At 50.9% G+C, this 23,676-nt stretch overlaps 1 protein-coding gene across 1 annotated transcript; it reads left to right on the forward strand.

Moving 5' to 3' along the window:
- The first annotated feature begins 118 nt into the window (after positions 1–118).
- On the forward strand, positions 119–22,941 carry CPLX4 (complexin 4). The gene is made up of 3 exons (XM_030336297.1): positions 119–285; positions 6,539–6,626; positions 21,953–22,941. The coding sequence occupies exons 1-3, from the start codon at positions 119–121 to the stop codon at positions 22,178–22,180; spliced, it is 483 nt and encodes a 160-aa protein (XP_030192157.1). The 3' UTR covers positions 22,181–22,941.
- Positions 22,942–23,676: the final 735 nt, after the last annotated feature.

Consider the following 23,676-nt stretch of genomic DNA (forward strand, 5'->3'; position numbering starts at 1 on the left):
CCCTCGCTCTTGAACGTGTTGCCGTCGTTGAGATTTGGAGAGTTTTGTCTTCGTTTGCTTGTTCGTTTGCCTTCGGGTTCTGCCTGAGTTTTGGCTTGATTTTTCTGGAGCAGAAACGATGGCTTTCTTTATGAAAACTATGATCAGCAACCAGGTAAAGAACTTAGGATTTGGTGGCGGGTCTGAAGAAAAAAAAGAAGAAGGAGGGACCTCTGATCCTGCAGCAGCTCAAGGCATGACTAGAGAGGAATATGAGGAGTACCAAAAGCAAATGATTGAGGAGAAGTGAGTACGCGTGGCTTCGTTTCCCTTTAAGAGCCTAAAGCGATGAATTCTGGCCATACCTTCTTCGGGCTCCCCGGTTTCTTTGTCTTTGCTTTTTTAGACGCCTCTTCTCGTGCTGTTTGCCTCTAGCCTTAGGAAGGAATGTTCTTTTCGGGGACCGATTTCCCAGCCTCAGCGGTTACTGTGTCCTACCGGTAGGGATGGCAGTGAACAATAATAAATGAATCTATGTGTCGTTCTTAAAGCGGCTTAACATTTGCTCTGGTCAAGGTTCGTTTTAATTAGCCTCAGCCAAAGTGCTCAGATGACGAACTGTGAGCCTGTCTCTAACGGTCTTGCCCAAACTCGCCCTCCCAGCGCGTAGAAAGCTTTCAAACTGTAAGAAAGCTTTGCTCCTGGAAGAGGCACACGCAGCACAATCTTTTTTTTTAATCTTTTTTTAAACGCTAGAAAGCACAACATGGTGATTATGTCCTAAGACTTGGCTTCCCAAAGACTGTGGGTGATTTTGCGGACTGTTTATTATGAAGATTTTAAAGCTACAGAAAAGTAGACCAGAATGATGAATATCCATATAAACCTCTGAAAAAGGTCAACAGTTAACATTTTGTTATATTTGCTTATAGATGATTAGTTGGATGGATAGAACCATTTTTTAATGGTTTTAGTGTTTTTAATTTTTGAATGCTTTTAATGTTTATCTTTTGAGAGAGAGAGACAGAGCGCAAGTGGGAGAGGGACAGAGAGAGAGGGAGACACAGAAGCCGAAGCAGGCTCCAGGCTCTGAGCTGTCAGCACAGAGCCTGACGCAAGGCTCGAATCACAGACTGTGAGATCATGACCTGAGCCGAAGTCGGGCGCTCAACCGACTGAGCCACCCAGGTGCCCCTAGACAGAACCATTTTTAAAGTAAATTGCCAACATCATGATGCTTTACCCCTAAACACTTCAGCCATGTACCTCCAGAACGTGGCATTCCCCTGGCTATATAAAATAAAAATAAAAAAGTAAAAATAAAACATCAGTAACATTTTAGCTGGGCGTTACGGAATGTGAATCCCACCACCAATTTTTCACTGCTGCAGACTGGTCTTTAAGCATAATCTGTATGTAATTTTTTTAGAATTTAAGGTAGAATCCATTTAAGACTCTTAATAACAACAAAGAATTAAAGCCCGAGCTTGAAGTTAAATGCCCATTTTTTTAAAAAAAGTATTCAGTGAAAGTATTTCTCAGGCGCCTGACTGGCTCAGTCAGTAGAGCATGCAACTCTTGATCTCAGGGTCGTGAGTTCAAGCCCCCACATCGGGCATGGAGCCTATTTAAAAAAAAAAAAAAAAAAAGAATTTCTCATTTAATAAGAGTATCTCTTGCTGCCATCCTGGCCCTTTTGCTAACGATCCCTTACGTAATAGTTGCCTAAGTCCTTTTGCTAAGGTGATTATAGGTGAAAGGTTAATGACTTAGAGGAACCTGACTAACAAGGACAAAGGCCTACATTTATTTATTATTATTTTTAATGTTTATTTTTGAGAGAGAGAAAGAGAGTGTGAGCAGGGGAGGAGCAGAGAGAGAGGGAGACACAGAATCGGAAGCAGGCTCCAGGCTCCGAGCTGTCAGCACGGAGCCCGACGCGGGGCTCGAACTCACGGACCGCGAGATCGTGACCTGAGCCAAAGTGGGACGACGCTTAACTGACTGAGCCACCCAGGTGCCCCTAAAGGCCTACATTTAATGGAAACCTTGTCTACTGAATTCTTTTTTGAAAGAAATCGTAGCTTATAAGCTACCTAGAATGTATTATGCTGGGCTCTGCAGTTAATTAAAGTCAAAGAAATAATAATAAACGCCACCGCCACCACGGTGTTGGCACTGAGATGAAGCTCAGACCAAAGAAAAGCATCCCTAGAGTGTAGGCTAGATTCGCCTGCGGCGGGGGGTGGGGGGTTGGGGGGGGTGGGGGTGTGTGGAGACAGACAAACATGACACAAGGATAATGAAGAAACAGAAGTAGAACAGTCGCACCTAATGTTCTCAGCTCAAGTGAGCTAATACAAAGCAACCTGTCAGAAACTTAGACTAGACATCTGATCATGGAAATAATCATTTAAGACGTCCAAGCAACAGGCCTGGTCACAGACTCGGCATTTGTGTGTTAACTCATGTCCCGGTGTCCCTAAGTTATCTGGATAGAGAAAAGGCCAGAATGCCCGAATGGTGTGGTCAATCCCGTGGGTTGGGTTATTTGCCAACTACGTGGCTGTGTGTGTGTGTGTGTGTGTGTGTGTGTGTGAATATCATCCATTTATGTAGTCGCCCAGTTTAAGAAATGGTAGCAGGCCAATGGGGCCAGCCTGCTTCCCTCTGGCAAGAGGCACGGCTTCCGGTCTGTTGCTTGAGTTTTCTTTTTTTTTTTTTTCTTTTTTTAAATTTTTTAACTTATTTTTGAGATAGAGAGAGACAGAGCATGAGCAGGGGAGAGGCGGAGAGAGAGGGAGGGAGACACAGAATCCGAAGCAGGCTGCAGGCTCTGAGCTGTCAGCACAGAGCCCGACACGGGGCTTGAACTCACAGACTGTGAGATCATGACCTGAACCGAAGTCGGACACCCAACCGACTGAGCCACCCAGGCGCCCCTGTTGCTTGAGTTTTCAATAGCTTCATCACCTAGAACGCAACAACAGTCCATTTACCCCCCGCAACCCCCCACCATCTCTCTCAATAGTAAAATGTCCCTTTACCTTTGTTGTGGTACGGTCATCTCTGTGCGACCATTTGTTACTCGAACTTTGATAGGCATCACAGAACTAAATATAACAGCTAAAATCATAAAGCACTTAGGAGAAAAACAATATCTTTGCAACTTGAAAGTAGGCAAAGATTTCTTAAACAGGACTCTGAAAGCAATAGCCATAAAATTTTAAAATGATGTGGGCTTTATCAAAATTGAAAATTCTTGTACATCAAAAGACCCCATTAAGAAAATATTTATAGGCAAGTCACAGACGGAGAGAAAATATTTGCAAAACGTATCTGACAGAGGACTGGAATCGAGAATACATAAAGAATTTCTTGGGGCGCCTGGGTGGCGCAGTCGGTTAAGCGTCCGACTTCAGCCAGGTCACGATCTCGCGGTCCGGGAGTTCGAGCCCCGCGTCGGGCTCTGGGCTGATGGCTCAGAGCCTGGAGCCTGTTTCCGATTCTGTGTCTCCCTCTCTCTCTGCCCCTCCCCCGTTCATGCTCTGTCTCTCTCTGTCCCAAAAATAAATAAACGTTGAAAAAAAAAATAAAAAAAAAAATTTCTACAACTCAGTAATAAAAACAAAACAAAATGGGCAAAAGAACAAACACTTCACAAAGATTCACAAATGGCCAAATAGTACATAAAAAAAAAAAACCCCACCTGATCTCATTAGTCATCATGAAAATGAAAATGAAAATCACACTAAAGTACCACGACACACACCAGAATGGCTAAAATTAAGAAGACACAATACCAAATGTTGGCCAAACTGCAAGTCCGTTCACGGGAGAATGAATAAACAAACATGACATATTCATATAGGACAAATGCACTCAGGAATGAAAAGGAACAATCCACCGCTAAATACCACCACCTGGATGGATCTCAAAAGTTTTTTATGCTCTGCCAAAGAAGGCATAGTATATGGCTCCATTTATAAAAAGTTCTAGAACAGGCAAAACCAATCTGTGGTGGATAAAGGACAGTGACTGGGGAGCAGGTATTCGCTGGGGATGAGAGAAATTTCTCAGGTGATAGTAATGTTTTTCATGTCTTAATAGGGGCTTGGGTTACACACAGAAACGGAACCAACAGGAGAAATATACATACACATACACACACAGGTATATGTGGGTACGTGAGATTGATTATCAGGATTGGCTCACGTGATTACGGAGGCTGAGAAGTCCCACCATCTGCTGTCTGCAAGCTGGAGGCCTGGGAAAGTTGCTGGGAGGACTGGGAAAGTTCCAAACTCTGATGGTGTAAGTCCTAATCGAGGGCAGGAGAAGATTGAGATCTCGGCCCAAGCAGACGGACGGAGAAGGAGAGAACTCTCCCTTCCTCTGCCTTTTTGTTTTAGTCAAGCCCTCCATGGATTGGATGCTATCCCCCCCCACCACGCCAAGGAGGGCCAATCTGCTTTATTCAGTCCATCAATTCGAGTGCGGATCTCTTTTGGAAACACCCTCCCAGACACCCCCAGAAACCACGTTTAATCTGGGCACCTTGTGTCTCGAGTCAAGTTGCCACATAAAATTCACCAGCAATCAAGGTCTGTGCACTTAATTGTAGACAAATTTTACTTAAAGGAAAAAAAAAAAGAACTACCAACAAATGCATAGCTGTAGTTAATGGCATTGCGTGCTGAAGTGTTTGCAGGAAAGAGTACCGACGTCTACAGCTTTGAAATGTACCAAAAAATAAAATGGGTAAATGACCGGGTAGAGACAGGGATGAGTATGTAATAAAACATGTATAGTAGGGGCGCCTGGGTGGCGCAGTCGGTTGGGCGTCCGACTTCAGCCAGGTCACGATCTCGCGGTCCGTGAGTTCGAGCCCCGCGTCGGGCTCTGGGCTGACGGCTCAGAGCCTGGAGCCTGTTTCCGATTCTGTGTCTCCCTCTCTCTCTGCCCCTCCCCCGTTCATGCTCTGTCTCTCTCTGTCCCAAAAATAAATAAACGTTGAAAAAAAAAATTAAAAAAAAAAAAACAACATGTATAGTAAGATGCTAACTGTAGACTATAGATGGCGAATATACGCGTTTCGCCGTAAAACGCCTTCGACTTTTCCGTACGCTTGAAATTTTTCATAGTGAAATACTGGGGAGAAAAGATCTGCTTCTGCCCAAGCCCCGGCTCGCGGATCTCTCGGGCAAGTCACTTATCCTGTTTCCCCCTCCAAAGGCAGAATACGGAAGCCTGTGTTGTCGGGTGCCCACCCTGGGCCCGACCTTTGGAGACGGGCAGTGAGCTCAGGGAGGGCCTGCGCCCAGGGCCCGGTGGTCAGTCGTTTAATCGGATGGCTTCAGATCAGCCCCTCCTTCAGGCCGCCTTCTGTGTGATGGTTAAGATGATTTCCAAACGTGAAGGGAAGAAAGAGAAGCCAATTTAGCCACCTGAAAAGGGAAACAGAATTCCTTTTCGTGCAAATAATGCCTTACCCCGCCAGGCCTCACACGGGCCTAACCTAGGAACCAGAATGAGGTGGGAAGCCAGCCACGAGCTCTTTCCTGGCTCCTGCCGTTGCCCCTGTGGCTGCCTGGCTGCTCTGTTCTTTCTTCTCAGTGGTCAGCTCCCCCGGGGCCACCCCGACCGGGTGGACTGGGGACAATGGTGGCCCATGGCCTCCAAGTTCACCTGTTCCAGCCACACTGCGAATGTGTCTTTCTCAGTCCCAGAGATCCCGGAGAAAAGATTTCACTTACTCAGCTTGGGCCAATTCAATACGGTCAGAGAGCAGGGCCGGCGTATAAATGTAGCCCCTAGTGATGCCCGTCTCTGGGCAGCTGGGAGGGGAGGCAGTCACCGTGAGCTTTGGAGACATCCCCCAAACCGGCTGCTTCTGTCGAGGTCATCCTGAGCAAGGAAGTCCATTTCAAACCAGCACAATCCCAAGTCCAAGTAGGTGGTCCCCGGAGCATTGTGGAAATCTACCCTACCTTATTTGGGGACGCCTCCTTCCAAACAGGGAAGGGAACGCTGTACAAAAATTGGGGTCCAGAAGGGGTGACAATGAAGGGAAATGGCTTTCTATAGATCCCTAAATCCCACGTGCCTCTAAGGACCCCCCCAGCCCAGGATTCTGCGACGCTGTTTTCACTTGAAGAAGGATCATTCAGGGAGCTTGTTGAAAACATACATTCCCCTCATCTGCGCCCCCAGGGATTCTGAGGAGTCAGTGTGAGATCAGACCCAGGAAGCTGCATTCTTAACAGGCACTCAGGTGATTCTGATGTTCGTGGTCCCAAGTCGTATCTAGAGCAGCACCTTGAGGTCAACCATACACTAGGCATAACCACTCTGCCCCTCTCTGGGCTGCATCCTAAAGAGATTCCCAGAACCAAGCTGCCGTTGGGATTTAGGGGTCTGCAGTGAGTTATGACAGTAGAATGATGATAGAAAGAGAGGCAGATGTTTGGGGGCGTAGGAAGGTTTATCTCCGTGTCTGGTGGGAATGTCCGTAGCTCTGTCTATCCTTTGATGGCTTGTTCTATTCTTTTACTTTTAGGATGGAAAGAGATGCCGCATTCACACAAAAAAAGGCAGAGAGGGCATGCCTCAGAGTCCATCTCAGAGAAAAGTACAGGCTCCCAAAGGTGAGACGCTCTATACACAGTAAGCATCCAATAATTTCTGAGATACTAGCACATGGAGAATGTTTGATTATCGGCAAAGGGTCACATTCATGAACACACACACACACACACACACACACATTTGTTTGTCTTCGTTGAGGTGTTTGATGTCGTGAAAGAGCGTTGAACTTGGAGTTCATGAAAAGTAGATTCCAATCATTTCACCTCCATAAACGTCCATTTTGTCTCAACCAAATGGAGCTAAAAGCCACAAATGCTATTTTTATGTAAATTTATGTAAAGATTATAGAACTTCTCTGTGTAAATACACAAGGAGGAAATCATCACTGGTATTTAATATCGCTGGTATTTGATAATACAAAATAATGTGTCACATGATAATGTTCTATGGGCTGCGTGCATATCAACCCATTTAATCCTTGAACAGTCCTCTGGGGTGGTTCTATTATCACCTCCGTTTTATGGTAGAGGAAGCAGAATCATGGAGAAGGTCAGTCCGTCCTGCCAAAGGCCACACAGGCAGGAAAGGCAGAGCCCAAGACCTTCTACCATATTCTGCCTGTATTTCAAAGGAACGGTCTGTTCCTTCTTTATGGAGGTGATGTCATCACCCCGCACTAGGCGTCTATCCATCTCGGTGCTGGCGGTGAGAACGAACGCCTGTAGATTCTGGTCAAGTCCTGGTTTACGGATGGGAAGAGAATGTGTGGCCATGTTACGGCAGGCTCAGATGCACGGCTCCCATGGGTCCCCTGCGGGTCCCCCGAAAGCTGACTTCAGAAGCTACAAGCACTAATCGAAGGGGGAGAGAGAGCTTGGCTGTCCCTGCAAGGTCAGTGCTGAAGTCACCCAAGAGTTAAATTTAGCCCCAACTCGTGGGGGAGACTGGCCCCTTAGATGCCCTAGGAACCATGTTCTGCTCTCACAGAGGGAAGGAAAACTCACAGTGAGATTTAAACATTTTCACAGCAACCATCGAATTTTGAAAAGCACGTCTTTGCTTTTTGCCTCCCTGATTCCGGCCTCATGCTTTTTTGCGTTGTGCTTGCATCTTGGAAGAGTGGGGCACTAGACACGGTCCCCGCCGCTCCCATTGTCTAGTGGATTACCCAAAGCTCCAGGGACAGCACTGGCCGTCTTGAGGAGAACCGGGTTTTAAGTCTGGTGCAACTCAGATGGCTTTTTAAAATATCTGGGCCTCAGTTTCCTCATCTGTAAAATGGAGACAATGACACCTGCTTCACAAAGTCTTTGAGCTAACATCGCGTAAAGGACCTCGTACAGCCACCTGCCTAATGGAAAGAGCTCAACAGAGGACAGCTCTTATTTCGCTGTAATTATCTCTATGCCCAGAAGTCTTATGTCTTCCTAATAAGAGCCGGGGGTCTCAAAGACCTCGCGGAAGCACACTGATATGTGCAAACGGTGCAACAACTCGAGGTCAAGAATCTGAGCTTCTGCTTGTTTTCTCCCCACGGAGGTCTCAACGGCCTTGCTCATTTCCAGAGCCTCAGGGATGAGCACCTCACGCAAGGCTCAGCAGCATGGCCCTGACGGTGTTCAAAGAAAAAATAATTCCCAGATCCCTGAGTCACGCTATCCCTTGGGACAAGAGCCTCTCCCAACAAAAGCTATAAAAAGAGGACAGAATTATAAGCCACGAAATGTGCACGTTCATATCCTCTCTGGAGAGAATCAGGCCCAGGGGAGCGGCAGTGACTATATCTGCACAGGCTTCTACTCCCTGAAACCAGCTGGGGGTGGGATGCGGGAGCGAGAAGAAGTCAAGAAATTGTCAACAGTGGAGTCCAGGATCTTTCATTGCGTGGTTTACCAAGGCTCATATATCCCCCTTTCCCATAGCTGCTTCAAATGTATAATGTGTGTGAGACCCCACCTGATTTTTTTTCTTCGACCCCGAGAAAGACCTTTGAGCTCACCTAAGAATCTAATGTCACTGTCTCTTTTTAGACATGAGGGAACTGCGGCCCCGGGGGGGCGGGGGGGGGGGGTCAGGTAGCTTGGCAAAAACCCACAGCTACTGACCGACGGAACCGGGATGGGAACGTCGGCCTCTCAGCCACGAAAAAAGCGTGCCTTACGAAAGGGTTTGAGCACAGCTCCCTCTAGCCCCCCAAGGTCTCTGCGATCGCTACTCTCAGCCTTCAAGGTGTCCCCAAAGTTTAAGCGCAGTTTTGTGGCTTAAACCTGCGTGAAGGCTTTGGGGGCGGCCTGTACTGCTCAGGAGTTCAGTGAATCCCACCCAAAGCCCGGCAGACACCCGGCCTCTCCCCCTCCTGGGTCGTCTGATGGCTTCACCCGGGACCTGGGAGCCGCTACTAAATTCCAAATACAATCTGAAGAAATAGATGAGAATATCCCTTGAAAGCGTTCCACACTTACTCTTTCCCTGCAGTTTGCTTTCGGATGAGGGCCTCCCTGGGCCTCTTTGATATTATGGCTGCATTTTGTGAAAATGGACTGATGCTGCACAACGTTGCGAGGATAGGCCTGTGGTGTGAAAAAATGCTAAAAATACCAGCAGGACAATTGCCTGCTTTTCGCACAGCACGTGGAAATTCCAACCCAATTACACTGCCCATAAAACAGTAATCAATAGAAAGTGTATCCTACAACCCCGCCGCTCTCCTCTTCCGCTTTGTCCCGTTGTCGCCAGGTGTGACAAACGCCCCCACGTCGATGCGGCACCTTACCCCGTGAAGTCCAGCCCCACCCTTGGACACCCCCTCCGTCTCCCGTGGCTGTTACAGGTCACACGTTCCCCTCGCACCCGCCCCATCCGGGCTCGGGGCGCAGCGGACCTTCTGGACCCGATCCCCTGCCCAGGGTTAGAAGGGAGCGCTGGGGGACAGACGCGTTTGCCAGGCTGAGATCAGCCCCTGGCCGGCAGCTTCCTGTCCGTGCAGAGCGGCCAATCCTTTGGTGACAGGAGCCGGGCCCCGCGCGCCCCCTGGTGTCCCTAACGCAGCGCGCGCGCGCGCAGCCGCAGGGACCGGCCCCGCCGCTCTGATCAGTTCTTCCGCGCGGTCTGTGGGTTGTAGCAGGGTCTCTGGCGGTGGGGACAGAAATAAATGTATGGACGTGAACTTTTTTTGGGGCGGGGGGAGTCTATTCGGTTGCTACTAAGGACCAGATTGTGCATTGTATTGTGAAGCGGTTGCTGTGCTGGCGCCCCTGGAAGGGCCTGGTGGGCTCTCCAAGGAGCAGCTGTCACAAAACAGGAGGTGGCAAGCGCCCGTGAGGGGCCCCGTGTGGGGACAGGCTGGGAGGGGAGTGTCCGAGCAGCGGGATCCTCCCGCGGTGCGCCAGGACAGAGAGCCGGAAGACAAACTGGTGTTAGCCGTCTCCACGGTCAGCAGGATGGAGAGGGATTTTGAAATGCCAGTGACTGAGGGCGAGGAGAAGGCATTGGAATATTCAGCCCTGACGTCGGGGAAATGACCACTGTGGGAGGCAGTCCTTCCCTGGGCCTTGAAAGCCACGCTTGGATTCTCCTACCGGACCAGGCCAACTTATCTGGAGGGGCCAGGGCTGCTCTATATTTGGAGCTGGATGTAACTCTTAGGTGTTCCTTGATTGTGCAGAAGGACTCCCGGAACCTTTAGAATGCCACCCAAAACCATAATGGGGCTTGGAGTTTCAGGTCTTTATCTCCTGGATGTTCCCATGAGGAGCAAGGAGGCTCTGGAACCTCCGGCAGTGCCCACGGGCATCGCTGTGATTGGGAAATCTCCAGGCCACGGCAGTGTGTCCAGTGACCCAGGGAAAGGAATGAGGGGCCGGTGGCCAGCGCCACACCCTTGGAGCCGCAGGGGAGGCCCGGCCAGGAGCTGCCAGGCTAGAGATGGGGCAACAGACCCCCTAATCGTTATGTACATCCTCTTCGTGGGGCTTGGCATCTTGATTACTTCACTTAATTAATTACTTATCCGAGTACTGAATTAAAATCAGCCATCCTGCTGTGTGTGTGTGTGTGTGTGTGTGTGTGTGTACCTATATATCATTCAGCTCTAAAAAATGGAAATCTTTCCATTTACAACCACATAGATAGGCCTGGAGGGTGTTATCCTAAGTGAAATAAGTCAGACAAAGACAGTACTGTATGATCTCACTTGTATGTGGAATCTTTTAAAAAAAGAAGAACTCGAGGGCGCCTGAGTGACTCAGTCAGGTCATGATCTCGCAGTTCATGAGTTCGAGCCCTGCGTCGGGCTCTGTGCTGACAGCTGGGAGCCTGGAGCCTGCTTCCGATTCTGTGTCTCCCTCTCTCTCTGCCCCTCCCCTGCTTGCACTATCTCTCTCTGCCTCTCTGAAAAATGAACAAACATTAAAAATTTTTTTAAATAAAACTAAAAAAAAAAAAAAAAAGAAGAACTCATACAGAGAAGAGATTGGTGGTTGCCAGAGGTGGGCGGAGGTGGGGGTGGGGCGGGTGAAATGGGTGAGGGTGGTCAAAGGGTACAAACTTCCCAGTTATAAGTCCTAGGGATGGAAGGCAGGGCATGGCGACTGTAAAAAAAGGTCATCAAAAGACATTGGTAAGGACAAATCCTACCAATTGTAGGATTTTACTCATTGTTGTTAACAATCAGCCATAACCTCCGGGTGTGGGACACCTCCCGCCTGTCCAAGCTCTCCTTCTGGAGCAGGTGTGGGCTCCTGGACCGCCCCTGGTACTCGGCTCCTCGACCCCAGTGTCTGAATGGTATTTCTATTTTCATTAAACTTATTTTTCACATATCTGAAAAAGCCCATGTCACTGCATAATCATAAAGCTCATTTAAATCAAGGGACTTGCCCAAGGTCACACCTCTTACTGTGCCACACAGACCTCCAGCCTCCTGATTCTTCTACCCAGTGCTCTCTGTGTCCCATGACCCCTCCACCGTCTCGAAACCGTATCTCCGCCCGGGAGGGTGGCCTTGAGAACGAACACAACCGTCCAACAAGAAAGCAGTGCTGGGCAGAAAGCAAGAGGCACCAGGACCTTCCTGAGCTCCTAATAACAACCTTTCCCTCCCCTCGAGGTGCAGACTGCTAAGCCCCGTGTTGTCTTATAAAGTCCATATTGGGTAAGCAGCCATTCTAATGGTATTAGCGGTCCACGGGGAGCTGGATACATTCACTAGGTCTTGCAGCTAACGAGGGATGCCCCCTGGGTGCCTCATTCACAATTCCCCAGGGTCACCGGCACAGGAGTCACACAGCCAGCAGGAGGCGGTTCTGGGCCCTTCCCCTCACCAAGGCCCAACGGAGAGCAGATTTGAGGAAAATGTCTTCCCGGGAGCTGTCAGATCTAATGAGGATAACTATGTCACATTTTGGAATTAGAACCGTATTTTCTAAAGCAACTATTTGGCTGGCGTTTCCCGTGAAAGAGTTTCACTGATTGCTGACTGGTGGGGGGAGGAAATGTGGACTGGGAAAAGGAGGAATGTGGGCCCAGCCCCCCAGGGCACAGTAAAAAGCCTCCTCTCCCAGCTCATCGGTCACTGCTAATGACAATGCCATTTATTGCGCCCGGGTCTTGGGACGACCCCTTTTATTATTATTACTTTTTTAATGTTTATTTATTTCTCAGAGAGAGGGACAGAGAGTGAGTGGGACAGGGGGCAGAGAGAGAGAGGGAGACACAGAATCTGAAACAGGCTCCAGGCTCTGAGCTGTCAGCACAGAGCCCGACGCGGGGCTCGATCTCATGAGATGTGAGATCGTGACCTGAGCCGAAGTCGGACGCTGAACCCACTGAGCCACCCCGGCGCCCTGGACGATGATTGCAGGAATCACGGAAGCAAATAAGTGCAGTGATCAAACTGCAGGAATCCGAGGTATTCATAAGAAACTGCCCGCGTGTGCACCCTGTGGACACGTCCTCCGGCTTTCAAATCACAGGTACCCCGAGGACTCCTGGCGCCCACAGGAATCCATGATGCTCACGTTAGGTTTGGGTCTCGCTTGGCTGATCACCCCCTGTTCTGTATCTTAAGAGGTGTCCTTTTTCCATGTCTGTTGTCTCTCCTTTAGGAAGAAGGGCAAATCTCTCCCAAGGAAAACAAGCAGCTAGCACCTGCTGAGCAAACAGGCCTTTCTAGGTACCTTCCCCGAGTCACTGGTTCCCACAGCTCCGCTGAAACCTTCCTCCCTCGGATGCTGGGTAGCCTGTCTGGACGCAGCAGGCGGCTCTACCGTTTTCTCGGGACACCTCTGTGTTTCTCTTCCCTTCCTGCCGCCTCGGCCAGCGCTTCCTCTGGAAGCCCTCTCTCTCCTCAGCTTCCAGGCCTTGCGCTGCAACTGTTTCTCCTGTGTCTTCTTCGTGGCTTAGCCTTCCCCTGTCTGCCGCCCCCCCCCAACCCCGGTTGTGGAAGATTCCAGGTCTGCTCTTTTTCCCACTGAATCCGCACACTCTGGCCAGGGGACGGCGTCTTGCTGTGGCCTTCAGCGACCAGCTGTCTGTGTGGGACGACTCTCAAAGCCATTCCTGCAGCCTACCTCTTGTCTCTACATTTCACTGCCGCGTCTGCCCGTGGCTCATATCCAGAACAGACCAGCCAGCTCTCCCCCAGAGCTGCTCCTCCTGGAGGCCCCATCTCCACCGACGCCCCCCTCGCCACCCCCCGCCCCCCACTTCCAGCCAATTCCCCAGGTTCAGCTCATCCCCAAGGGCAGCCCTCGTCCTTTCTTTTCTTCTTTCTTTGTATTTTGAGACAGTCAGAGAGACAGCATAAGTGGGAGAGGGGCAGAGAGAGAGAGAGGGAGACAGAGAATCCCAAGCAGGCTCCACTCTGTCAGCACTGAGCCCGATGCGAGGCTCAAACCCACCAACCGCCAGACCACGACCCGAGCCAAAACCAAGAGTCGGACACTCAACCGACTGAGCCACCCAGGCGCCCCAGCATTTCTCACCTCTCTTACTACAACAGCTCACCGATGGCTCTTCCCCTCAAAATGGCAGAGTGAGGTTTCCAAGATGCAGATCTGACCCTGTTTCTCCCCTGGTTAAAAAAAAAAAAAAAAAAAGCCTTATCCTAACTTCCGAGAATCAAGTCCCCATCCCTTGCCCTGTAGGCCATTAAGTGGCTCCTGTCTTTCCAGTCTCGTCTCTTGCAACTCCCTGCTCGGACTGGACTTTCCTCCTGCTTTGCTCCCTCCACTCTGCTCTCCACAACCCCTTTCCTTCCCGTGTAAGACTTTGGTCTTAGTGCCACTTCTTCTAGAAACTTCTGTGACCCTCTTCTCCCCACTGCCCTTCCTGTCGCGCTCCCATCATCCCCGAGTGCACGTCTCTTACGTGATCTTACCACCCTGGGTAGTCTCCCCTGCTGGACTGTGTGCCCTTTAACAAAGGGGCTGAGCTGTTCATCTCTGTCCGCAGCGCCTCGCACGGTGCCTGCCGTGTAGAAATTGCGTGTGCACACACACCTACACACACGAAATGTTTGCCGAAAGCCGGATGTTATTGGGAACAAGGGGGAAAAAAATACAGAGAACCAAGTATCGAAAACAGCAGAAAGAATTTATCTGCTGTAAGAGTTACATTAAAAATAAATCTTCCTGAAAAGAACAAGTCTGGGTTAGACATTCTAACTGTATAAAGTACAAAGTCTGTGTTATAATTCAAATGCCACACGTCTGCAAAGAGAGGAAGTAACGCGTTTGAAAGAAAGCCACACGATGCTTTCTAAAAACAAATGCGCCCCTCTCCCTAGCCAATTCAAAATGTATATGTAAGTCAAGCCAAATTAATAAGAGAAAACAGTTCCACAATGAACCCTAATCCTATTAACGGAATTGTCAATCTAGGTTAGTCATTGAAAAATAATGTTGTGCCCCCTGCTGAGCTATATGATTTGGTTACACCTGGTGTTGGTCTGCTCTATTCAGGGCATCATTCATTTTGAATAAAGGTGAAGATAGGAGAAAATCTATTGGTGGACTTATCTTTAGACTAATGTCATGTTGGAGGCTCCCTTGGAACGGAATTTAAAATTTGCCTCTTAAAAAAAGAGAGGATTCTGTGGACCTTCCTTTGTCCGCCTCCTCCAGATCCGGAGCCCTTGGGCTGCCCAGCAGGGTCTGAGACACGGAAACCCCCCCCTGCTCCCCAGCAGCTGTTTCTGGGGGCGGGGCTGGAGGCCATCGAGGCCCTCCCTTCCTTCTCCTCCCCATCCTGTCCCAGCTCAGTTTGCTCCGTCTACTCGTGCCCTTGAAAGAGCCACGGACTGAATGTCCTGCGGGGACATGGGGAAGGCAAAAAAGAGCCAGGGGACACATGGGTACAGCAGCAATGTGGGACACCCCACTCTGCCATGCCGGCATTCTCCGGTGGTCCTGACAGCCCCCACCCCTGTAAGGGAGGTAGATTTATTTCCCCTTCACGGATGGGAGCCCTGGTGGGGAGGGCGGTGGGCGGAGAGGAAGAGGGGTTTCCCAAGGTCACACCGCCTGTAAATGGCGAAGCAAGATAAGACCCCAGGCCGATGTGACCCCACCGGCCACAGCAGTGCAGGCTGCTAACCCCTAACCAGCTGAATGACATTTCTGCAAGTTTCTTTATCCCTCCGGACCTCAGTTTCCTCCTCTGTAAAATGAGAGGCTTGGATGGTGACCTTTAGGAGCTCCTTGAGCCCCTCGGCAATGCCCTTGTAAGGGATAGAAGTGGAAGGCACACAGCTGGTGTCTAGAAATTCCCATTCCGTATGGGTCCTATACGTGTGCACACTTTCGACCGAAGAAGTCAGATCCACACCCTCTGTGCAAGTGGCTGAGGAGGGAAGACGTTGGTGCAACGGACGTAGCAGCTAGCAAACCCCAGACAAGATCCCCCACGCTGCTCAGATACGAGAATCACCCGGTAAACATTTTAAAAATGATATCGCCCAGAAGTACCTGGGTGGCTCGGTCAGTTAAACATCTGACTTCAGCTCAGGTCATGATCTCGGTTCGTGGGTTCCAGCCCCGCGTCGGGCTCTGTGCTGACAGCTCGGAGCCTGGAGCCTGCTTCCGAGTCTGCCTTTGTGTCTTCCTCTCTCTTTGCCCCTCCCCCACTCGCGCTCTGTCTCTCTCTCAAAAATAAGCATTTAAAAAAATTATTTAACAAATGATATCGTCAAAGCCCCTGCCACGGACCATTGGAGCTAATCCTCTGGGGGTGGGTGCTAGCCATTTTTCTAGTCACACGGGATTCGGCGGCCCAGGGAGTGTTGAGAACCACTGTTCTAAGGGATAAAACATACACTTGGCTCTGACCTTCAGCGGCAAATGCTCAGAACAAGGATGAGCGAGTGGGTCTGCTAGAGTCTGGCCCCCCGGGCCTCACGCCTCCCTCCCTCCTGGTCTGGCCCGAATACCCCTTTACCTTTGGCAAAGCAGGCCATGCTCACTTTAATTTTCCATGGAGGTGTTTGTGGACTGGCTGTGCTCTTTAATCTATACCCCGCTCCCCCAGGGTCTCAGGTTCCGGCAGGACAGGAACGAGGGGTGGCTGTCTCCTTGCCTAGAAGCCAGTACAGCCCCTCTACCCATACCTAGGCCAGTAAGAGGAGGTTTGTAAAGACTGGCAGCCAGTGGTCCTCACAGAGATGGAAATGTCTAGTGTTAGATCAACTCGACAAAGAAATCCATTAATCTTAGCTGTTTGGAATTGTGTAGACCAAAGAGAAAGAAACAAACCGAAACCGAAATAAAACCTGGCTAGAATCAAACAGGTATTTGCTATATATCCAGGTTTGATTGACTAGATTATTTTTTAATGTTTATTTATTTATTTTGAGAGAGAGAGAGAGAGAGAGAGAGAGAGAAAGTGAGTGGAGGAGGGGCAGAGAGAATGAATCCCAGGCAGGCTCCACACGGACAGCACACAGCTGGACGTGGGGCTCGAACTCACAAACCGTGAGATCATGACGGGAGCCAAAAATCAGGAGTCAGACCCTTAACCAACTGGGCCACCCAGGCGCCCCCTGATTGACTAGATTGGAAAAATGTGGTGAACGCTCAGCTTTTTGACGATTAACTGTTGAAGATACGATCGTTTGTCAACGTATCTCCAGTTTGGTACAAGGTGAAGGCCAGTTTGTCAAAATCTAGGGCGCAGCGTGAATCCAGGGTGGTGCTGAGCCTTCAGGGAAAGGCCAGAAATCAGTCACAGGGTGTGGGGCTATTTAAATAATGGGGCATTCAGCGCTGGCAATTAAGATTATAAATCTGGTTAAAAACCAAGAGATTAAAACTGCTTCTGGCCAGCCGGCATAAAAATAATTAGCTTTTAACTGCATTAAACGATATCCCAAATTGATAAGATTTCTAGAAATGAGAAGACCTCTGAGACAGAACCTCTGGGAGTAAAGTATAGCTTGTCTGGCCCCTAATGGTCGGCTGGTTCACTCACGCACTCGCTCGCTCACTCGTTCACACCGTGGTTCTCAGGTTCAGGCTCCTTCCCTGCCTGGAGCTGATTCATCCCGTCTATAACTTGCATCTGGGGGTGTGCGGAGGCATTACTGTCTTTCCTTGATGTGTCAAAATATCCCTGGTCTCCCCAGGCTGATTTGTCAGTGGGCAGCAGAAAGTCTGTGGAAGCCATTCGTTGCTTGGATTACAGACAAGGCCGCGTCATCAGGGAGGTTCATTAGGCCAGTAGACAAGGCCGCACAGGGGCCTTTCATTTATTCTTCTTAATGGCTTGCTCCGGCCCGGATCTTTCTCTCCAGGGCCGATACTCTCCCCGCTCTGCGTCACCTTCCATGCCTTGTTTATCGTGGGGACCCTTTCAGCAGGGATTGTGAGAGCAAACTGTCCTTTTTCTCAAAAATATTGATAACCACAGCCACCCTCGTCCAGGGCTTTGAAGCTTAGGGGACCGTGTCACGGCACGTCTCCTTCGATCTGCTCAGTAATCCTCTAGGGCCCTTCCCCCGGGCATCGGAAGCGGTAAGGTGACTTGTGAAAGGTCATGGAGCCGGCAAGTGACAAAGCAGGAACTCGAAGCCAGGTCTTTCACTGTCATAGGTGGCCGCGGTGGGGGGAATCGTGTCATTCCGCCACAGGAGACCCCTTTTCACACACAGGACCCTCGCCCTTGGCCTGTCCTAGGTCTGGGGCCAGCTCACGTGGTTAGGACCCAGCACTAATGAGGCCGGGGCCCAGGCTTGGTTCCCAAGGGCTTCGTTTTGTCCTCTAGCCCCTCCCGGCCCCACCTGGTTGTCCTACCCTTAGTCGATTACCCAAGGAAATCAATCCCAGGGCTGGAGTCGTCACCTGAAGCAACCGTGCTGCCGATAGACGGTCAATAGCATTGTCCTTCTAGAAGGATGGTGACGATAGCCGTTGACGACACCGAATACTCCCTTTAGACTGGACAATCGGAGCCACCCGCCTTGGGCGCCATGCTTTAGAGGGCTCCCCTCTGTCCCTTGGACTTCATTCTTTCACATGGGGTGAAAAGTCTCTAGGGCCAAAGAGACAGGCCCGCCCAGAGCCCACGGCCCTCTTTTAGACCACACTCGGGCTGCCCGGGACCCCGAATTCCCGGCCTAAATGTATTCTGGATCCTCTCAGGCCCCTTCACCAGGCCTGTGCCCCGGAGAGTGCAGTGAGCTCCTGGGCTGGGTCCTGCTAAGCCTGATGAGGAGGGCATGAGGTCCAGTACTGGGAACCTGATGGCACAAGGTTCCCAGCGAGGGATGGAGCCAGGGATGGGGGGAACGGAGGGCTGGTCGTGAGCCTGGAACCTCTTTCAGTGCTCACCCGCCGGCTCCCACACACATTCCCATGGGTCTGGCAGAGGGTGAGAAGCCCGGCAGCTTTCTCCCAGAACGGAAGACATTGTGCAGAAAGGGAAACAAATAGGCCCAGCCTTCTAGGAAAGTGACTGTGGAACGAGAGCGGGGGGCCATTTCTAGGCCAGAGGGAAGGTGCGAAGAGAGCAAGGGCTCTGATAAGGCTGACCGCCATAGGCAGGAGTCACGGTTATCCGACGCGAATCTGCAGCCCACCCCTGGGAGTTATCCTGTTTATGAATAGCCACCCCCGGTTGACTGCTTAATAATTCAGATGTCATCTAATTAATCCTCTACAATTCTAAGGCAAATAATAGAATCCCAATTTACAGATAAGAAAGTAAAGCTCAGAGAGGTTGTGTAAGGTGCCCAAGGTCACACAGCCTGTAAGTGGTGGTGGTAACCCTCACGCTCAGGCAATCTGATTCTCAAGCCAACAGTGGACCTCCCGGCACACTGGCCCAACGGAGTGGAAAGGCAAGTCAGCAGCTATGAAAATAGAGCTCTTTACGGCAAGGCAGACCTGTGCGTTTAAGGATTGTTAACGCTGTTGTAGTCCCTGACCACAGGCTCCTTGAATCATCCAATAAACATTTACTGTCTGTGTCTACATGCCAGACACTCTGCTAGGTTCTGAGATGTGTAGATGAGTGAGTCACAGTCCTGTCTTCAAGGGAAGGAGAGTTCTTAAACTTGAGCAATGCACCAGAATCACCGGGAGGGCAATTGCTAAGTTGAAGATTGCTGGGCCCACCCCCACAGCGGGTCTGGGTGAGGCTTGAGATGCGCATTTCTTTCTTTCTTTTTTTCAATGTTTATTTATTTTTGAGAGAGAGAGAGCGAGCAAGTTTGGGAGGTGCAGAGACAGTGGGACAGAGGATCCAAAGTGGGCTCTGTGCTGACAGCAGAGAGCCCAATGCGGGGCTCGAACTCACGCACCGCGAGATCATGAGCCGAAGTACAACGCTTAACCGACTGAGCCACCCAGGCGCCCCAGGGGGTGTACATTTCTAACAAGGTCCCGGTGCCGAGGCTGCTGGCCTGGAGACCCCACTTTGAGAAACGCTTTGGTAGAAGGTGCCAATCAAGAGCCCCTCTGTGAGTTGTGAGGCAAAGTCAAACGCCACTGCTTGGCCTGCCCCAGGCAAGAGGAATGAAGAGAGAATAAACCTGAAAGTACTCCCTGAAGGAAAATCTGTTCCAAAGCTTCCCCCCCCCCCCCCGAGGCAGCATGACGAAGTCGCCGGGTGAAAGGAAGGCAGGGAACACCACCCTCATGCACCGGCCGGCTCTCTGAGCACCCACTGGCCAGCCCACCCCGCTTTGGTCCCTCTAGCTACCTGTCCCTCCAGGCCACAGCGGCTTCTCCAGCCAGTTTTGACTCTGGTGACATCCACAGAGATCTCATTCCCAACCAGAGGGGCGGGGGGTGCCAGCATTCCCAGGAAAGCCTTTTCAAATCACTCTATTTTATTTCGGGGTGCGTAAGAGAGGGGAGAGGTCATGCATTTCCACGAACTGAGAACGGCCAGGCTGAAGTCCTGCCTTTCCTCTCCTCCCCGCAAAAAACGCCCAGAGGGTAATTAGCAAGAAAGGCAACTTCTAGAGTAGGTAAATAAAAAATAAATAGAAATGGAGGACTGGCTGGGAGCCCCTGCGGATTAACTAACTAATTAATCCCCACAACAGTTTGACGAGGAACTAATTAATCCATTAAGCGCTTTGAGGGGCCAAGGCCTGGCCAAGTGCAGGGAGAGGCTTCTCGCCCTTGGGAGGCTGCGGCCTAGAGCGGCTCTTCCCAGAGGACTTCAGGGTGTACCCCCAAAGGGCACGTCCTTTCTGCACCCCAAGTCAGCCTCTCAAGCGTCTCTGCAAACCCGGCTTGCCATCTCTCTGCCCAGAGACCCACCAGAAGAAGGAACTCGGAGGGAGCCACGGGGCCCTAGAGCTGGAGAAGGCCCAGGAAATCCACTTTACCGATGGAGCACAGAGCATACACCTCACTCTGGCTCGCTCTTTGTACCCGGAGACAACCGATGTCTGTTTACAGTCGTTTATTCTCAGCACCCAGGCGAGGGGAATTCAGTCTCCTCAGGTGTTGACCTTCACGCCATCCGGGAAAGCTGCAGGTGCCAAAATCTTTCTAAAATCACATCGGTGAGGTCTGATGAAGACTAAGCGTTCGTGGGGCGCCTGGGTGGCTCAGTGAAGCGTCTGACTCTTGAGGTCGGCTCGGGTCACGATCTTGCGGTTCGTGAGTTCGAGCCCCGCGTCGGGCTCTACGCACCGACGGTGCAGAGCCTGCTTGGGACTCTCTCCCTCTCTCTTTCTCTGCCCCTCCCCCATTTGCTCACGCTGTCTCGCGCTCTCTCTCTCAAATAAAGAGAGATATCCTTTAAAAAAAAAGACCTAAGCGATCATTTCATCTTTGTGTGAATTTGCATGCCCTTTGGTCACCGCCCGACAAGGTGGGAGAGCCCCAAAGTCTGCTGAGCTCTTTCCCATCCTTCGCTTTTCTAATGCTCTGTAATCTTCTGGGCCCCTGGCGCCCTGTGTGCCTCCTGTTACAACCTGATCTCAGAAATCATCGGATACAGCCATCTGGGCATAGAAAGTACCCTCACCCTTCCCAGGGAAACTTCGTCTTTGGATTTTTCTGTCTACTTAAGACACAAAGGCCCCACAGCCAAAGGGGTAAAGGAATGTCTACGACCGGGGGGGGGGGGGGGGGCACGCACTGTACGTCGCTGCAGAACGGCCCCTCGTGGAGTCACAAAAGGAACCATGTAAGGCAAACTGTGACGGTCGCACAATAGGATGTGAGTACCAGCCGTGACACAGCCGATTCACTTAATAACCAAGGGCTATGTGGCAGACATACTTCCGGGTGCGAAGGGGGGAAGGTTGAATTTGACGTGATTCTGTGCCCAGTAGAAGAGGGGGAAGGGTCAAAGGTCAAGCAGAAGTTGCTACGGTGACGGTGACAGAGCCGGGTCAGGCCGCGGTGAGCCCAGCCCCCACCCTCCAGGGTGGGAACAGCCAGGGCCACTGAGTCACAGACTGCTTAAGCTCGCAAAGCCGCCCTGAGGCAGAGTCTACGAGTCGGTCTGTGATTCTCCGGCTTTGCGGGCACCGCAGGACAAGGAGGACTTCTTAAAACCCGCAAGGCTGGGCTCCACCCAAGAGCTCCTGATTCGGGGGGGGGGGGGGGTGTCTGGGGCGGGGCCCCAGAGTTTGGCTTTCTAACAGGTTCCTAGATGATGCTGATGCTGCGGGGCCCGGGGACCGCTGCTGTGGGACGCGTGATCGGCCCAAGTTGCAGCGAAAGAGGGAGGGGCACGGCGACCAGCCCCCCCCCCCACCAGCCCCCACGATTGCTACCGAGCCCAGGCTCCGCGGAGACACAGCCGAGCGTGCCATTCGCGTCATTCATCCCCAGCGGAGGGTCTTCCTGCTGCTTTTACTGTTCGTTCGGTGGTTCGGTTGCTTCCGCGTGGTTTCTTGAGTTCCGCGTTTGTGTTTTTTGCACAGAGTGAAATGGATGAGAACCAAATCCAGATGGCTGGAGATGACGTGGATTTGCCCGAAGATCTCCGGAAAATGGTAGACGAAGACCAGGAGGAGGAAGAGGACAAGGATTCTATTCTCGGGCAGCTCCAGAATCTCCAGAACATGGACTTGGACACCATAAAAGAAAAAGCCCAGGCCACCTTCACGGAAATGAAGCAGACAGCAGAGCAGAAGTGTTCTGTGATGTAAGGGGCAAGGCAGGGGACGGGAGGGACCCGGGTCGAGGGGGCGGTGACCACTGTCCTATGGAGCGTTTCGAGAACATATACTTACGTGTAGCGAACACAGAAAAATCCATGTCGATACACTCTCCACAGACCCATAGACAACAACTCGATGTTCTGAATGTTCCCTGTAGAGCGCTTAGCTAGCACCTTCCAGGAGGGAACATACTTTCCTTTTAAGTTATAAAGTGTGGCCCAGGGTGACGTTTCATCCGTGAGCGACGCCGAACACAGATCTGCTTAAAGGTCTTTGGGACAGCCAGGAGGAAACAACGCAAATGGCACTTCCTCTCCTCCTTCCTTTCTTAGAGGGGAGGGTCTCGCCCTCTGCCACCACTAGCATGGCTCCAGGCCCCTTGGGAAAAGATGTGGGAGGTCAGGGAGCCCCCTGGGATCCCAGGCTTCAGGCTCAGGAGCAAGCAAAGACCTCGTAACCTCTCACTCCCGGGCAGCCGGACACTGTTGATGCTCCCCATCGACTTTGGCCTTTGGACACTTCAAGGCCAAGGGGCAGAGGCAGGGACGAAATGAGACAGGAAGGTGGAGAATAGACTTCACCAGCCCTTTGCATCATTCTAGAGGCCACGTGAAGAATAGACTTGAGGGGGTGACGTGAGAGGCAGGGGGGCAACTGGGAAGGCTGTGGCTATTTCCACGTTCACCATCATCACCCTTTGCCTGAACTTGGTGATGTCATGGGAACAAAGTGGTGGATGAATAAAGAGCCTTGAGACATTAAATCAATCTGTGTGTGTGTGTGTGTGTGTGTGTGTGTCCTCTTTTTTCTTGCCTCCCCTGGGTCTCCTCCTTCGTCTTCCTCTCCTGTCACTCCCATCCCTCCCCCACAGACTAGCTTCCAACAAATCATGCTGTCGTGCTGTGCCACGGTCTTCCAGGGCGTACACGGGTTCCTTTCTCTTAACGCTTGCTCCCTTTCAAAGGGAAGTGCTCCAAAGACTTAGAATATTTACCTCGGAAACACTTAGCGCTCTTTAACTAAAGCCAACCAAACCAAAACAAAATACTAGCCTTTCAAGGAATCCGTTCATTGAAGAAATGATGCTCAAAGACAGCGTCTATCAAGAGGAACTGCCCCACCAGAGGGAAGGGGAACTAGGACCACAAAGTTAGGGACTAACCTCTTCTATAACCGGAGCTCCCGAACGTGCCGTGGAAGACAAAGTTTCATGTCACAAAAATATGCAAATAAAACAAGGCATTAGGGTTTCAGGACCTATGATCCTTGGCAAAGTTTAGCCCCGCTTGAAAGTCCCTGGGAGAACATTGGTGCAATGTTGGAGGTTGATTAGTCTTGAAGTCCACTGTCATAGTCCATCCTGGCTGCTGCAATAATACTATAGATTGGGTGACTTATAAGCCAAAAAAACAGACAAACAAACAAAAAAAACCACGTTTGTTTCTCATAGTTCTGGAGGCTGGGAGACAGATGAGGACCCTTTT

This window comes from Lynx canadensis, chromosome D3 (genome assembly GCF_007474595.2).
Source record: "Lynx canadensis isolate LIC74 chromosome D3, mLynCan4.pri.v2, whole genome shotgun sequence".
NCBI lineage: Eukaryota > Metazoa > Chordata > Mammalia > Carnivora > Felidae > Lynx > Lynx canadensis.

What these genes read in the sequence shown, in the direction of transcription:
- CPLX4 (XM_030336297.1), top strand. Translation starts at nt 119, where the DNA reads ATGGCTTTCTTTATGAAAACTATGATCAGCAACCAGGTAAAGAACTTA. An exon ending in AAGCAAATGATTGAGGAGAA is followed by an intron (nt 286 to 6,538) that starts GTGAGTACGCGT and finishes TTTTACTTTTAG; the next exon opens with GATGGAAAGAGATGCCGCAT. An exon ending in AAAAGTACAGGCTCCCAAAG is followed by an intron (nt 6,627 to 21,952) that starts GTGAGACGCTCT and finishes TTTTTTGCACAG; the next exon opens with AGTGAAATGGATGAGAACCA.